The following is a 17117-nucleotide window of genomic DNA, read 5'->3' on the forward strand; positions in this document are numbered from 1 at the left end:
AGAGGTGAAGCTCTATCCAAATCGGTATATTTTGGGAAGTTTATAAAGGCAAAGTTGAAGACTTCCAATATGATTTATTCATTATTCTTTTCTGTTATTCATTAACCAGCATTTGTTGAAAACCATTTATGTACAGTAATGGTGCCAGAGACTTGAAAAAGAAGCCTTACCCTGAGGAACTCAGTGCAAATTTCATATGATAGGAGATGGAGAGGGTCTTGCACAGGATGCAAATTATGATGAAAATGGTGTTTGAAGAAGACTTGCTATGTAGGAGAATATGGGCTGTAAACTTTAGAGGATAAGAGACCAGCAGACACTGGTAGAGCCATTCATGAATGAGGATCTTGGGTAGACAGGGGTCTATATATAAGAGGAGGGATTGGTAAGAGCACCTGGCTAGCACTGAGTTCAAACCCCAGCACTGCCCTCTCCCCATCCCCCTAAAAGAGGAGGGGTTGAATTCAGGAAGGTCCATTGTAACATATCAAACAAATGTGTGTGTGTTGAGAGAGAGAGAGAGAGAGAGAGAGAGAGAGAGAATCTCATAAAACTTTAAGGTTTTCTTGACTCTTGGATTCAAGATTCCTGCAGATAGTCTCTCTATGTAGCCAAGACTGACCTCTAACTATGGTCCTCCTGAGTTAGCCTCCTGAGTGCAGAGATTATAGGCATGTGCTACCTGGCTTAGCTCATTGTCTCTCAATTTAATAATAAGGAGATTGAAGTTTAAACAGATGAAGTGAAGCATAGTCTCATTTTTTTTTGTAAAAAATTTCCCTGAGATCTGAATTAAACAACACTTGGTTAATCTAAGCCTATTCAGTAAAATGTTTGCTAAGTAGCTATTGTATGTCTAGCTACATGGTAAGGAGCGTATTAGATTTTATAATGTATATTTAAATTGTCATAACTTATATGATAAATCATATAATAATAATTTCTTTCTAATAGGGAGAATTTGCCACAATAGACCATAACTTTCAGAGTGACTGTGGATGTGTGAAGTATCTCTGTGGTAACTTTGCTTAACTTATAAGCAATAAGTGAATAGTATTGATATCTGTTTACTATGAATGCGTTTAAAATGATTTCCTTTGTGAGATTTATTATACATACTAATTCAATCACCAATATTTGAGTAAAAATATACTATTATTTTTCTTTTCTAATATCTTAAAATGTTCTGAGAAATTTGGTAATCGTACAGAAAAATGATTTTTTCAGAGATTTCATGGTTTCACAGAATTTTTAAGTTGATACTAAGGTTCTTTTTAAATATATGTACATTTAATTTAAAAATAGTACCAAAAGTGTGAGGTTGTTTTTTTCTTTCTTTCTTTCTTTTTTCTTTTATTATTCATATGTGCATACATGGCTTGGGTCATTTCTCCCCCTGTTTTTTTTTCTTTGTTTATTGACACTAACATTACAAAGCATAAAGTTGATTTTTCTGTGAGGTAATGAATCTTCATGCTAAGTATTAGTGGGTTAAGAGAAAGTAAAACTTTGGTTTAATAGGTTGAGATTTTTGTGTTTTTATACAAGTGAAGGCTGGAGTTCAAAGTTGGAGAAGCAAGGGGAGTTTCTGAACTTAGTTTGTCACCATCCCTGTCTACGCCAATATGCCATGTTTAAAGATCAGTAGTGCATTAAACCAGCTTCCCCTCATAAAAGATAATTTATGTAACTGTTTTGCATAATTTATGTAAAAATGGAATCACTTTCCTCAAAATACTAATTAAAAATCAGGAAATGTTACAGTCTCATCATGAAGAGGCTTAGTTTTATCGAATTAGACTTTGCTTCCATCCATAACCACCTCCACACATAGCCATGTTATATGTCCTGCCAAAGGGGTGGCAAGGGACTTGCTCACCTCTGAGATCTCACATTTCTAAAAGCTGCCATAAAGTACAGTTTTTGGAGGATTTTACACATCAATTTTTATTATATGTTAAGGGATAAATGTGCTACATTCATAATTAAGTAAATTACTGGATTATTACCAATATGTAAAGGTGAAGATCTTACTTGATATCGATAACTGGCACAACACAATGACAATATAGTCTTAAACATAAGTTCTACATATTGATTAATATAAAACTCAACATAGTGTTTTCTTGCTGTCTGTATTTTTAGAAAAGAATGATGTATGTATATTTCAAGAAGTAACAGTATTGAATCCTGGACAATCTATGATAAAGTATTTGGAAGGGGACTTTTGTTATACAATAGAGTGTCTGGAAGAAAAAGATAATCATACAGGCTTTCACACTTTAAATACTACAATGGTGAATTGTTCAAAAGAATGTGATGCTGTAAGTATTCTTCTAAGTTCTGCTGAGAATTAATTGGCAGCTACAGAATTTGAGCTAGTTAACCCTCCATGAGTTTGAATGTAAATTTGAATAGTTCTTCAACAGTCTATTACTTTTAAGATGTCTTTTAGTGCAGATTTCCATGTCCTCTGTATGATCTGGAGCTTCAGGACACTTGTTAGCTACAGCCTACCAGCTTGCGTGACCTAAGGTTGTTACACCTGCTTGAGGAATCTAGATGTAAAGGTTAACATTTGCCTTACCTCTAATATGGATGTATAAAGTCAATTATTATTTGAAGTTTCTCAAATTTAGCCATAGAAATACTTGCAGATGTTTAGGGAGAGCATGTTGTTATGCTGGGAAGCACCTTCAGAATTAATTCATTAAAAGTATTGCCATGCGGCTAATTCAGTGCACTGTCATTATACACAGCACCAGGTATACATTCCATCTCCAAGCGATTATGACTGTTGTGGATACTGCAAAAATGTGTCCTGCAAATTTTATCTGGAAAATGGAACTTCAGTTATATATGAGGTATGCATTCTTTATTTTCTAAAATATGTTCCTTGGAAGGTAGCTCTCTGTTGTACTTTCTGAAGATGTCATTTTTTAATGAAATATATTCAGGATATTTCATGCTCATACCCGTGCATACATTAAAGATGTTCATTCACAGTACACTACGATACTCAAATATATTTGCTGTATTTTAAGGTTTTTTGATAATTCCTGTTGTAAAAAAAAATCCATGTTTATATTGCATCTCAAAATAATTTCAATGTGCATTCTTACATGGGAAACATGGATTACTAATCATTACAAAGGAAAAGAAAAATTAATATTTCTATGGAACTGCTAATTTTGAACTTCAGATATATTAGATATTACTGCTTCCTGAACTTGAATGTTTTTTCTTTTACACTTGAGTCTATACGTCATTTTCAGTTGAGGTTTATGGAAGGCATCAAGCTGTTTGTAAACTGAGATAGAGCCTAGAGAGAAGGAAGTGGTCAGGTTCATTAATTTTTTTACACAAGGAATCTCCAAGGTGGAATTTGAAGATTAGTTTTAAAATGTAGGCTGTAAAATAAAAATGTAGATCAACAACAATTCAATGATTATGTAATGATTATTTCAGCTGACACTATTCCTAAGTAGGAATTCATTCTGAAATCAGGACTAAAAAGTTGTTTATTTAAACAATTATTGAAGGAATAGGAATAAGTTTTAAATAATCATAAGGTCAACAAATTAGAGCCACAATTAGCACTATCATCCTAAATATTAAATTTTTTTTACAATAAGGTTGTAGAGGAAGAAAAACAAATCTCCAAAAGGGAGGTATATAAGTAATTTGATTTGCTGTCTTATAATTAGTGAGGAAACATTAGAGCAAGACTTTTGACATCTGGATCAAAAGTCTTGACATTTAGATCATTAAGTTTGTAGTAGAAACAGATAACTATTTGCTTCTTTCTTCTGTGTTGCTTTATTTCACAATTATATCTCGGTTCCACAGTGAAACCAAACATATGAAAACACAATAGGGATATATGTGTTTTCTGTCATTTTAGGTAAATTTAGGGACATATTCAGATGAAACACTAATGTCACAAGAAGCTGTCTGAATCTCGACTTTCATTTGATTCAGGAGGATAGGAAATATTACACTAAGAAATGTAGTGGATTTTAACAGGCAAAGAAGTAACTTTATTTTTATTTTTAGGAGGGGAGTACCTGGCACTATAACTGCAGCACATACGAATGTGTTAAGAATGATGAAGGGGCAATGATTCTGAACTACAGTGTGGTCTGTCCCCCCTTTAATGAGACTGAGTGCAAAATGGTTTGTACTTTGTTGTCAAAGAAAATTCTGTATTAACTATGATTTAGAAATTTCACATTAATTAGTTGCCAAGGTCATACTTATGTGGGTGATTGGTTATGGCAAATGTTTTATCATCCTGTATAAATAAAAGATCTACTATATTCCTTTACTTTGCTATTTTGAGTCCTGTATGGTGTTCCAAATTAGTTTCTCTGAATAGACACTTTTCAATCTCAAGGTTTTTATGTGTAGATCTAAGGGTTACTGAAAAATATTTTGGTTATTAAACCAAGCTTACCATTTAATATAGGTTAATAAACTAATAAATCGTTTTGTCAATTATTTTTCCTTATGTCATTTAATTTTTTTTTTTTGGTGCTAATGTTAGAGCCCAGGTCCTTGCACTTGCTAGGCAAATGCTAATTTCATCTCCAGCTCTATTGTCCTTCACTTTTTAATGCATGGTGGCCTAGTGACATTTTCCTTAGATTTTCTGAGCACAGGCCACTTGAGAACTTAGTACACATTGCTGATCTGCTAGTTTTACTCTACCAGTTTTCTATTTTCTAAGAGAGGCAGTTGGGAGAGTAGACTTTTAAAAGTGCTGAAATTTTTATTCTTAAAGATTTGTAGATTTAACTATTTAAGCAATAGTAATTCCAAATTAAAAGTGAGATATGCAGTGCAGAGAAATTGTGTAGTCTCACTGATTTTTTACCCATGATGACCCCTCTAATGATGATGGCTAGTTAATTAACTGCAGCACAGAATTTAAGCTCTGGAAGGAGATAGCCATCATATTGTCTCACAGACTTGTTTTTTATACGATAAGTTATTCTTTCATTTAAATTGTGATTAGCAATTACTGTGAAAATTCTGAAACCTAATCAATAAAATTTTTTAAAATTTAACTTTAGACAAAGAGCCATCCTGGAGTTGGAATTTTTTTTTGGGTAATATAATATTAAAGAAAAAGATGTGCCATTTTGACCTGTAATTATATTTAAAAACCCTACTCAATAGATGAGTTTATTTAAGGTGAAAAATAAAATGGCTTCCATGTAAAATAGCAACTATTATTTATTTTAGTAAAAAATATTTTGGAGCATTTAAAAGGTATTCTTTTAAGTGTCATGAATTTTTGCATCCTTTTTCATATTACTAATGTACAAATAATGCAATTTCAAACAAAATATGTGCTCCTAAGAAATTCTTTTTACAAGTATTTTAAATTACAATCATTTTCCTAAAAAAGGCTTGTGATATTTGATACAAATACCAAGAGAGTGAGGTTTTGATTTCTACTCTAAAAGGAAATGGATGAACATGGCATTATTTACTTTATTCCTTTTCTCTTTCCTAGAATGAAGGGATTGTAAGGCTTTATAATGAAGGCTGTTGCAAGATCTGTAAGTGGGAACATATTACCTGCAATAATGGTAGATTAGTTTTCATTGCTCATGCATGGTTATTGTGATGATTTTCTCTTAAGGTTCAGTTCCTGTGATGCAGAAAGAAACAAATTTTATAAAGTACATAATTTAAATGTTTTTGCATATGGTTGATAACTTTATGATCTGGTCTTTATCTTTTGTAGTGTACATAAAATATTTTAAATTTAGATAAATTTTAACGTCATTATTAGAAATTCCCAAAAGGAAAAATTCCAAAAGTTATTGCATAGGATTTTAGTGTTTTAAATTTTCAAATGCTTTGTGGTCCAATTTTCTTGAAACATGTTGAACTGTGCAAAGTTGAGCAGGTTATGATGATAATGGCATTGAGACCTTGAAGACACACAGAGTCCAGACTTATTTGAACAAGGCTCTAATTCTATACTTTGGGGACATGCCTTCTTAGAGAATTTTATTTAAATCATAAATATGAAAGTTCCAATGGTAATTTTGATAATTTCAATAATTATAAAAATCATTATTTTAATATATGAATGTAATATATTGTATATTTGAATTATAAAGTTCATTACATAATGATTTGAGTAATTTTATGGACTAAAATACAAAAAAAAATTTATGCAATCATTTATCTTTTTTTAAAGTACAACTAAATGTCAATATAAAAATAAGAGGTTTTGGAAATTACTTAGAGATGAAATCACAGTAAAAGACACAACATAATTCAGGTTAATTATGGCATGGTACAGAGATGGGTTCTTAGAAATTGTCATGCTTCTCAGGTGAGACTTCTGAACTTCATGAGGAGCTAAACCCAATAAATATGCAAGGGTATCTTCTCTATTTAGAGCTGCACGATCATATTGAATAAAGTATCAAAATGTGTTAACAACAAGTACATAATTGTAATATAGACCCCTGAACATAATAATAGCCTCTAAATCAGGACCTCTTATAAGTTTTCTCTATAATATTTACTCTTCAAAAAAATCCAATGTAATAGGTTCCAAAATTATTCTGATTTTCGGCTCCCAGAGGTTATGTAATTTGTCCAAGTCAAATCTCTTGTGGCTGGTGATGCTGACCTAAAATAACCAAGTTTTATTTACATGATGTGTGAAAAGTCTAATTCAAAATGCGTATACACACACCACACACACACACAGAACTGTGCACAGTTCTTCATAGCACAACTTGATGTCTAATCTGTTACTATATTAATTTCTAGGTAATGTAGCTTAAACAACTGAAATTTATTGTCTTACAGATCAGGAGGCTAGAAGTCCAAAAGCAAGATGTTGTCAAGGTTGCTTTTTAATGAGGGTTATGAGGGAAAGAGTTTTCTTTTTGCCTTCTGAACACTGTCTTCATGTTCAAATGATGTTCTCCATGTATGCGTGTCTGTCTCCAAATTTCCCCCTTTTACGATGACACCAGTCATATTGAATTAAAACCCACTTGATGGTCTTACTTTGAGTTGATTGCTTCTATAAAGACCATAAGTCCAAATAAAGTCACATCCTAAAGTTCTAATGCATATAGGAATTTTTGAACGACACAAGAATAGTTCAGACTTTGGGAACAGTATAATGACACAGTTTTGATTACTAGAGATCTTAGACACACTAAAAATTTTCTGTTCATGAGAAATAAGCAGTTTTTCTTTCAGTATTCTCTGAATCAAATGTAAAGTAATACATATTGATTAATCATTATATCAGGAACTCAAAGAATAAAATTTAGCTCTACATCTGAAGAGGTTTATATTTGTATAATCTCACTTCTTTTTCCTTCTGCTTCATTAGTGTAGACTCTCCCTTGGGTATGAGATGTAGGCAGAGAGTCATGTTCAATGTTAAGGCCCTGGCTTCTATCACCTGATGCTAATTATTACAGAAGTGAGTATATTTATGTTATCTGAAGGCAGACAGGGGAAAATTTAAGTGATTAATGGAATGAATGGTCATATATTGTCTGCCACACTTTGCAAATAGCACCACTGCTAGTCCTCATAGCTGTCCTGGGAGGTAGGGATGACTTCCCACACTGATGAAGAAATAAAGGTTCTTTAGTCAATAATGGATCTAGGCCTGTTCAATGTGCAGGCCTGGGTTCTTTCATCTCTGCCAAGGTCTTTGAAGTTGCAGAACAATAGTGATCCACTTTGGTTTTTCTCATATGGTGTGTAAGGATGTGTGAAGTAGTTTCTGCTTTGATGTTAGGTCATCCTTATCTATGGTCTGTGCTTTTGGGTGACCAGGCTGTGTTGAAGAGATTGTGGAGGATACTGTGGCAAGTGCCATGCTAAATGAAATGTATTAGAATAAACTCTCTGAAGAATGAGTAGGAAATGCCTCTTGGTTCAAATTCAGATAACAGTGAATTAATGCTGTCCCAGCTCTACTCACTGAATGAATGAACTAATCAAACAGGCTTTTATTGGGTGCTTATATGCACCAAACACCATGGTGGGCACTGGGACTATAACAGTGAATGAAATGATATCTAGAATGGTAATGCTTATTATCAAGAAAAGGGAAAGAAATAGTAAACACATCAATATAAGCTGATATAGATAGTGATGACTGATGTAAAGAAAAATAGCATTGAACACAGAGAGAGGAATGGGAAGACCTGGATTGCTAATTTAAATGGGGGCTTAGAGATTGCCTCTGTGATGAGGTGCCATTTGAATAAATTGAAGGTCCTGAGGAGGTCATTTAGGCAATGAAGAGTGTTCAAAGCAGAGGAATTAGTAAAATATGGCTACAACACAGGAAGCCAGGGGAGGAGAGTGATAGAGAACAGAGAATGAAGTATCTTGTGGGTCATGATAAAGGTGATTTCTTTTTTGTTGTTTTTTTTATCGACATCATCTTTTTAAATTTCAGTTTTATTTTTGAATCATCATTTGTTAATAATATAAGGGAATTTCATTGTATTAATTCCATATAAGCACACAGTGTACCTTGAACAAGTTCACCCCTCTATTATATTTCCATTCTCCCTCTTTTTCTTCCTCTCCTTTTCAAAGTGTTTGGTAGTTTTCATTATAATGTCTTCATATTTATATATGTAGCATACTTTCATCTTCTTCACCCATTAGTATCCTTTCCTTTCCCCTCCCACTGATGTCTCCAGACATCACAGCCCCCATATATATTTATGTCTCATTATTATTATCATTAACATCATTTTAGATCTAGATTCCACAAATGAGTGAGAACATGTGATACTTGGCCTTTTCAGTTTGGTTTATGTCACAATGAGCATTATGATCTCCAGTTCCATCCCTTTTCCTGAAAATGACATCATTTCATTTTTCTTTGTGGATGAATAATATTGCATGATATGATCTATCTATCTATCTATCTCTATCAGCTTTCATCATCATTATCTATATGTGTGTGTATACATTTGGTAGCGTTCCTTCCATTTCTATTTCCAGGAAAAGTTTGTGGAGTATTGGTGTTAGTTCTTTAAAAGTCTGGTAGAATTAAGCAATGAATCCATCCAGTCCTCAGCTTTTATCATTGGGAGACTATTACTGTTTAATCTCATTGCTTACTATAGTTCTGTCTTCTTCAACTTGCATTAGACCAGAAGGTCTAATAAGGAACAAAACAGCTTGTGCTCCTCCAACAACACTGACCATACCAAAGTAGAGAGACCAGGAAAAAAGAAAAGAACCAGTAAAGGAGACTGAGGAGGAGCAAAGTGAATTAAGGGAGCTGGTGGTGAGCTGGACCAAATGCTGCTGAGAGGTCAGGAAGGATGCAAACTGAGATGTGACCTTTGAACTTAGCAATTTCTAAGTCATGGGTGACCTTGACGAGGACTTTAATGCCATGCAATTTTAGTACCCAGCTCTTCTTCAACTAGGGTAGCCTAACCTCCATTTACTTTGCATGTTGGGATTACACATAAGCATTTATTTAAAAAAGAATGAATGGCTAAAATCTTTTGAAAATCGGTGCCCTTCTGCACACAAGCAAACTCAACAGAATGATTCAGTGACTTTCCTAAAGTGGCAAAGCAAGTTAGTAACAGAGTGGGGTAAGAACCCTGATTTTGCATCCTGACTCAAGAGTTACATCCACTCTCATGCAACATATATTACCAAGTAACAATTGGTCACACAAGATGCATATTATTATATTATGAATGATTACAAAGTGTTTTCATTTGAAATCATAAAGGACTATTGCAGAACCATAAAACAAAGTAAGATGCATCCATATATTTTGATATGGTTAATAAATAATTGAATTATATTTTTGTATTGTTTTGTATTGTACCTTCTAAGGTAATGTGGCTTATCTCTCTCAATTTTTATTTAAAATTGATGTACATATACACTTGTGAGTTATTTTTATATGTCATGTATTCACCTATATGTTTAATAGTTTATTCAAAAATGTTTTATATCTACATTAATACCAGAGCTTGTTGCTATCATTGTATGTGTGGGATATTTTTATTTTTGATGATAATTATTCTAAGTCAATAAAAAGTAAAATAAATAAGTATAAAGTTAAAAATATATGATAACTTATTTGGAAGGTATAATATAGGTAAGGCTGCAGTTTTAAATATTTTTGACCTTTAAATAGATATACATTTTAAATTAAAAAACAATTCTGCATGTGCTTTTTGACAAATAAATTATATTCTATATTTTACCAGGCAAACGAGAAGAAAGAATATGCCAGAAAGTGGTCATTAAATCAATCATAAGGAAACAGGATTGTGTAAGCCAAAGCTCTGTAAGTACAACAATATAATTTGTTACATAAAAAATATGTGTCTTTCCAGAGCATGTGTCATGAGCACATAGCATTGACAAATTTATTTGTCAACATACAATATTCAACTTTGAAAGTATTCTTACATTATTAAAGTATTATTTTGAAGAATTATGAATTATACTAAGCACAATCAGTATTCTAAATAACTGCAATCCAGAGACAGAGAAAGTTAATATAAAAATATTTGAATACACTTTGTTCTTATTATGCAATTCTACTCAAGAAAAATTATCCTAATTTTGACTCTGTTCCCTTTAATATGACCTATTCTGTGTTCTACTTGAGCTCTTTCAATGACACACATGATAGTAGAATTATTAGATTGTAATTAATTTGTTCCAGATACCTGTCTAGAACAGCAATGCTATGTGAGCATCCCCACTGAACATCCCTTTGATGTTTATATGAGCTAAGTAGAATGTATCTTTTAACATACAGAAGGTTGAGGATTGACGATAGAAGGAAGAAAGCCTTGCTTTCACCTGACTCCTTACTAGGATCAAATAATAACAGTGTTTTCAAAAATTAAAGCTATTTTTCTCATTTTTCCTTACAGATTAATGTTGCGTCTTGTGATGGAAAATGCCCATCAGCTACCATATATAACATCAATGTTGAAAGTCACCTAAGGTTTTGCAAATGTTGTCGTGAAAATGGAGTGCGAAACTTGACTGTGCCTCTGTATTGCTCAGGAAATGGCACTGAAATTATGTACACTCTGCAGGAACCCATAGACTGCACATGCCAATGGAACTAGAACTCTTGGATTTTAAGAACTCCAAGGGAAACCTACTTTTAAATGAAATACAACATTATGACATTAAATAGAGTTAACTGTTGTTTAGGCAGTTGGAAGACTTCTACTGTTTAATAACAATTCATTTTCAAGACTATTGGGGTATGAAAATTTGTACATATTTTGTTGGCACAAAATATGTACGGATGTAATGGCAAAATTGGGTTTATTGCTTTAGTCTAGCGAACCAAATCATTTCAAGTTGTTCAGCTAAAATGCTATTATGTTTATAATTGCAACATGACACAAATCTGAAATATGCTTTTAAGTAAAAGGGTATTTTGTAGAATTCCTTCCATTTTACTCACTATTTGTTTTTATTTGCAAAGTCTACCATAGCTATCCAAGTTAAGATATTCTTCAGTCACTACTGTTTAGTCTGACAAATTTGATCAGTCAAAATTGACAGATACATAGCCATAGAGAGTTGTGTGTTTAGAGACAGCATAGAACTATAGGATTTTAGATCATTAAAAGCCCTAATGTTTACTAGGGATGTACCAATTCCTCTAATTTTGCAGGTGCAATAGATAACCAGAGAAGGTGTATGACTTGTATAAATTCATTCAGTGTAACAATATGAGTTTATGTTAGCAGTTGGATTAAGTTCTAGATTTCTTTTATTCCAATCTCATATTCTTTAACCTTGAACAGTGCAGTATTGTGACCACCAAAGAATCTTTCAGTCTTGAAAAATTTGTATTGGATAGAATTAAAGCTTTGAAGTTTAATGTGCTTTTGAAAATGCCCCCCACTGGAATAGTTATCTCAGTAATAAGGAGCAGGAAAATACAATGTTAGTTGCTAAACAGAGGAACATCTTGAGATTTAATTTTTATACCATTAAAACTGTTTTTAAATGTAGTTACTATTTAACATTTAGTCAGCTACTTGCTGTCTCACTGACATCTGACTTTTAAGATGTATTTACATATTATTGAAGTTGAATTCTATTTTGCTGATAATGCTGCTGTTTTGTCAATGAAGTGTGAGATAAAAGGATCTGAATGTATTAATTTTATGATAGGATGCTGCACTTTTAAAATACAATAGATTATTGATATTTGCAAGGAATATGTCCTGAGATCTTTGCAAATTCTGAAATTATTTCCATCTATAATATATAATTATCTGAATTTCTTCCTCAGTGAAGAGGGAATGCCATAGTGTGATTGTATCAAAAGAAGTCCAAAATCAAGAAAGGAGCAGTAAAATCACATTGAAAAGCAAATGCTTGGGGTCTGATGAACTAGACTCAGGCTTGAGCTAGGTGACTTCATTCAGATACTAATTTTTACATTTCTGAGTTATGCTTCCCAGAAGTATTGTAATTTATTAAATATTTGGACCTCCATGGTTACTTAGAGATGGCTGGAAGAATTAATATTGCATCTGCAAAGCCCCAGTATTTACTGTATATGAAAAATGACCATCTTATATTTAATGTAAACATTTCAGTACTTGATTCTTGGCATATAGATTGAATTAAATTTTTGTTTAAAATATTAAGATTTTGCTTAAGAGAACATGTGAACCTCAAATAGATACATGTAATGTTGTAAATCGTCTATCACTCATTTATTATTTCCACTTGATGAAATATTTGCTATTAAATTAACATATTAAATAATCTTTAAACCTATTTGTGGGGAAAAGGTAAACATTCTCCCAGAACTTCATAAACATTCCACAAAATCTAACCAGTATATAGTGAGGTCCTGCCATGTTGCTGGTCCTATTCTAAGCTCAGGGGACACAGGCAAAACAAAGCTAACATAGTCCTTACTTTCATGCAACCTAGAGTCTAGAAAGGAAGCGGGTCTTACCTATCCTGCATAAGATAAAGGTAACTCTTAAGTCAGCAGAGAGGTTCTAATGGGCTTTGAGTAAATGGTGTTGGGAAAACTGGATAGTCACTTGGACAAGACACATTTGGATTTATACGTTAGCATAAATTCTAAGCCAACCTGTGATTTCAATGTTGTATGAATAAGACAGAAGTTTTTTTTAAAAAAAAGGGAAGAAATTCATTATAATTTGAGTGTGAAGTGTCATTCTAATTCTGTTTTGATGTGTAGAAGTCTAAAAGAAAAGATTGAGAAATTTAACAAGAAATCTGGACACATGCAAATTTGGCATGGAAAAAACTTTTCAAAAGAAAAATGTTGGAGGGATTCCAAGATGGCAGCTAGAGGGAGGAAGCAGAAAGTGAGCCTCCTGTAGTGAAATCTTGGAGAGATGCTGGAGACATACTTTGCAGGCATAATCACTGAGAAGAGGCATAACTTTGACCCCTCCACACCTCCAGCCAGTGCAGAGAATCTCCACTTCACGTTAAACGGAGAAACCAGGAGGGCCCCCGGGCCACCAGTTGCCTGCATCCAGGATTGGAGAATGAGACAGACACCCAAATTATTAAGACTGAAACTTCATTGCATTAGACCTTGGAGGTTTTTTGGCTTTTTGGTTTTTTGGATTTTTAAAAAAATTTTCTATTTTTCATTTTATTTTAATTCATTTTTATATATAGATATTTCTTTCATTTACTTATTCTTTATTTTTATTATCTTTATTTTGTTTTTATTTTTGATTTTCAATCCTCTCTCTATCTCTAATGTCTGTTCAGCTTACTGTCAATTAGTACACTAACATGCCCTGTTTATACCTTTGAAACTATCTTGTCTGATACCTTGTTCTGTTTTCTCCTTCTTGTCTGTGTATTTGTTTTTCTCTTTTCTTTAACTTCTTGCTTTCCATCTCAGCTCACCCTTCCATTCTAAATATTATCATTGTTATTACTACAAGCTAGAAAATACTTAATTGCACACAGTACAGGAACAGTAACAACACCAAAGACAATGACGGGAAGACAGAAAAAACAGGGAAACCAGTTTCCCCACAGCAAAAAATTAGTACAGGAACCAGAGAGGAATGAAGAAAACAGATACTTAGATCCAGACTCCAAAAAAATGAAGATAAACTATGCCAAAGAACCCAATGAAGCCCACAAGAATAATTTAAAAGAAGACATACTACAGGTACTCAATGAGAATTTTATAGAGATGATACTGGATAGGGTCAACCAAAATGTACAGGAGACGCTCAAGAAATTCCAAGACAACAAAAATAGAGAATTTGAAAAAGCAAAAGAAGAAATAAAGGAAACCATAGAAGCCCTGTATAAACACCAAAGTGAAACAGAGAACATGATGAATAAACGGATAAATGAACTCAGGACAAAAATAGACAACATTAAAGAGGAAAGCACTCAGGATATGGAAAACCTCAGAAAAAAGAATGAAACAGAACTGCAAAACAAAATGGAAGGCCAATCAAGCAGAATAGAACAAACAGAAGACAGAATCTCAGAACTTCAAGATGAAATGGTAATTAAAGGAAAAACCAAAGAACTATTAATTAAAAAACTCAAGACCTGTGAAAAGAAAATGTAAGAACTCACTGACTCCACAAAAGACCAAACTTGAGAATCATGGGCATCGAAGAAGGAGAAGAGGTGCAAGCAGAGGGAATGTGTAATATATTCAACAAAATAATAACGGAAAATTTCCCAAATCTAGAGAAAGATATTCCCATACAGATGCGAGAGGCCTCCAGGACACCAAACACACCAGATCAGAATAGAACTACCCCACGACATACCATCATTAAAACAACAAGTTCAGAAACTAAGGAAAGAATATCGAAGGCTGTAAGAGAGAAAAAACAAGAGACATACAAAGGTAAACCCATCAAAATCACAGCAGACTTCTCAACAGAAACATTAAAAGCAAGAAGAGCATGGGGTGAGATCTTCCAGGCACTGAATGAAAATAACTTCAACCCCAGGATACTCTATCCAGCAAAACTATCATTCAAAATAGATGGAGCAATAAAAGTCTTCCATGAGCAGAAACTAAAACAATATGTGACCACAAAGCCACCACTACAAAAGATTCTGCAAGGGATTCTGCACACAGAAAGTGAAACCCAATTTAACCATGAAAAGACAGGCAGCACCAAACCACAGGAAAAGAAAAAACAAGACAGTAGAGAGCAACCTCAGCTTAGGCACACACAATCAAACCTTCAAACAACTAAGACAACTAAATGACAGGAATCACCACATACCTATCAGTACCACATACCTATCAGTACTAATGCTTAATGTTAATGGACTTAATTCATCCATCAAAAGGCACCGTTTGACAATATGGATTAAAAAGGAAGATCCAACAATTTGTTGCTTACAGGAGACCCATCTCACCAACAGAAATAAGCATAGGCTTAGGGAGAAAGGCTGGAAGAAGATTTACCAAGCTAATGGCCCCCGAAAACACTCAGGAGTAGCAGTACTTATCTCTGACAAAGTAGACTTCAAACCTACATTGATCAAACTAGATAAAGAAGGACATTCCATACTAATAAAAGGGGAAATAGACCAAAAGGAAATAATAATTATCAACCTGTATGCACCCAATGTCAATGCACCCAATTTCATCAAATATACCCTGAAAGACCTAAAAGCATATATAAATGCCAACACAGTGGTTGTGGGAGAATTTAACACCCCATTATCATCAATACATAGGTCATCTAAACAAAAAATCAATAAAGAAATCCAAGATCTAAAATATGCAATAGATTAAATGGACCTAGTTGATGTCTACAGAACATTTCATCCAACTTCTACACAATATACATTCTTCTCAGCAGCCCATGGAAACTTCTCCAAAAAAGATCATATCCTAGGCACAAAACAAGCCTCAGCAAATATAAGAAAATAGAAATTATACCGTGCATTCTATCTGATTACAATGCAATAAACCTAGAACTCAACAACAAAAGTAAAGACAAAAAACATGCAAACAGCTGGAAACTGAATAACTCATTACTTAATGAAGAATGGATCATTGATGAAATAAAAGAGGAAATTAAAAAGTTTCTGGAAATCAATGAAAATGAAAACACAACCTACCGGAACCTATGGGACACAGCTAAGGCAGTCCTGAGAGGAAAGTTTATAGCCATGAGTGCATATATTAAAAAGACTGAAAGATCCCAAATCAATGACCTAATGATACATCTCAAACTCCTAGAAAAACAAGAACAAGCAAATCCCAAACCAAATAGGAGAGAAATAATAAAAATAAGAGCTAAAATCAACGAAATAGAAACCAAAAAAACCATACAAAGAATTAATGAAACAAAAAGTTGGTTCTTTGAAAAAATAAACAAAATCAATAGACCCCTGGCAAACCTGAAAAAATGAGGAGAGAAAAAACCTAAATTAGTAGAATCAGGAATGCAAAAAGGGAGATAACAACAAACACCATGGAAGTCCAGGAAATCATCAGAGACTACTTTGAGAACCTATATTCAAATAAATTTGAAAACTTTAAAGAAATGGACAGATTTCTAGATACATATGATCATCCAAAACTGAACCAAGAGGAACTTAATCACCTGAATAGATCTATAACATAAAATGAAATAGAAGCAGCAATCAAGAGTCTCCCCAAAAAGAAAAGTCCAGGAACTGATGGATTCTCTCAGACCTTTAAAGAAGAACTGATACCAACCCTCCTTAAACTGTTCCATGAAATGGAAAGGGAAGGAAAACTGCCGAACACATTTTATGAAGCCAGTATTACACTTATCCCAAAACCAGGCAAAGACACCTCCAAAAAGGAGAACTATAGGCCAATCTCCTTAATGAACATTGATGCAAAAATCCTCAACAAAATAATGGCAAACCAAATTCAACAACACATCAAAAAGATTATTCACCACAACCAAGTAGGCTTCATCCCAGGGATGCAGGGGTGGTTCAACATATGAAAATCAATAAATGTAATAAACCACATTAACAGAAGCAAAGACAAAAACCACCTGATCATCTCAATAGATGCAGAAAAACCTTTGATAAGATCCAACACCATA

The 17117-nt window shown here is 33.3% G+C and overlaps 1 protein-coding gene across 17 annotated transcripts in view; it reads left to right on the top strand.

The window, feature by feature from the left end:
- Positions 1-11305, top strand: part of Otogl (otogelin like) — a 225051-nt gene extending 213746 nt beyond the window's left edge. For 14 of the 17 annotated variants that reach the window (XM_074084013.1, XM_074084010.1, XM_074084011.1 and 11 more), the window contains 7 exons: positions 955-1018; positions 2146-2324; positions 2760-2864; positions 4057-4176; positions 5522-5567; positions 10260-10339; positions 10938-11305. In XM_074084013.1, the coding sequence (XP_073940114.1) occupies positions 955-1018; positions 2146-2324; positions 2760-2864; positions 4057-4176; positions 5522-5567; positions 10260-10339; positions 10938-11138 (795 nt within the window). In that variant the 3' untranslated portion in view covers positions 11139-11305. The other 3 variants (XM_074084016.1, XM_074084018.1, XM_074084022.1) reach the window with 3 other exon arrangements.
- Positions 11306-17117: the final 5812 nt, after the last annotated feature.

Source organism: Castor canadensis, chromosome 8 (assembly GCF_047511655.1).
Source record: "Castor canadensis chromosome 8, mCasCan1.hap1v2, whole genome shotgun sequence".
Lineage (NCBI taxonomy): Eukaryota > Metazoa > Chordata > Mammalia > Rodentia > Castoridae > Castor > Castor canadensis.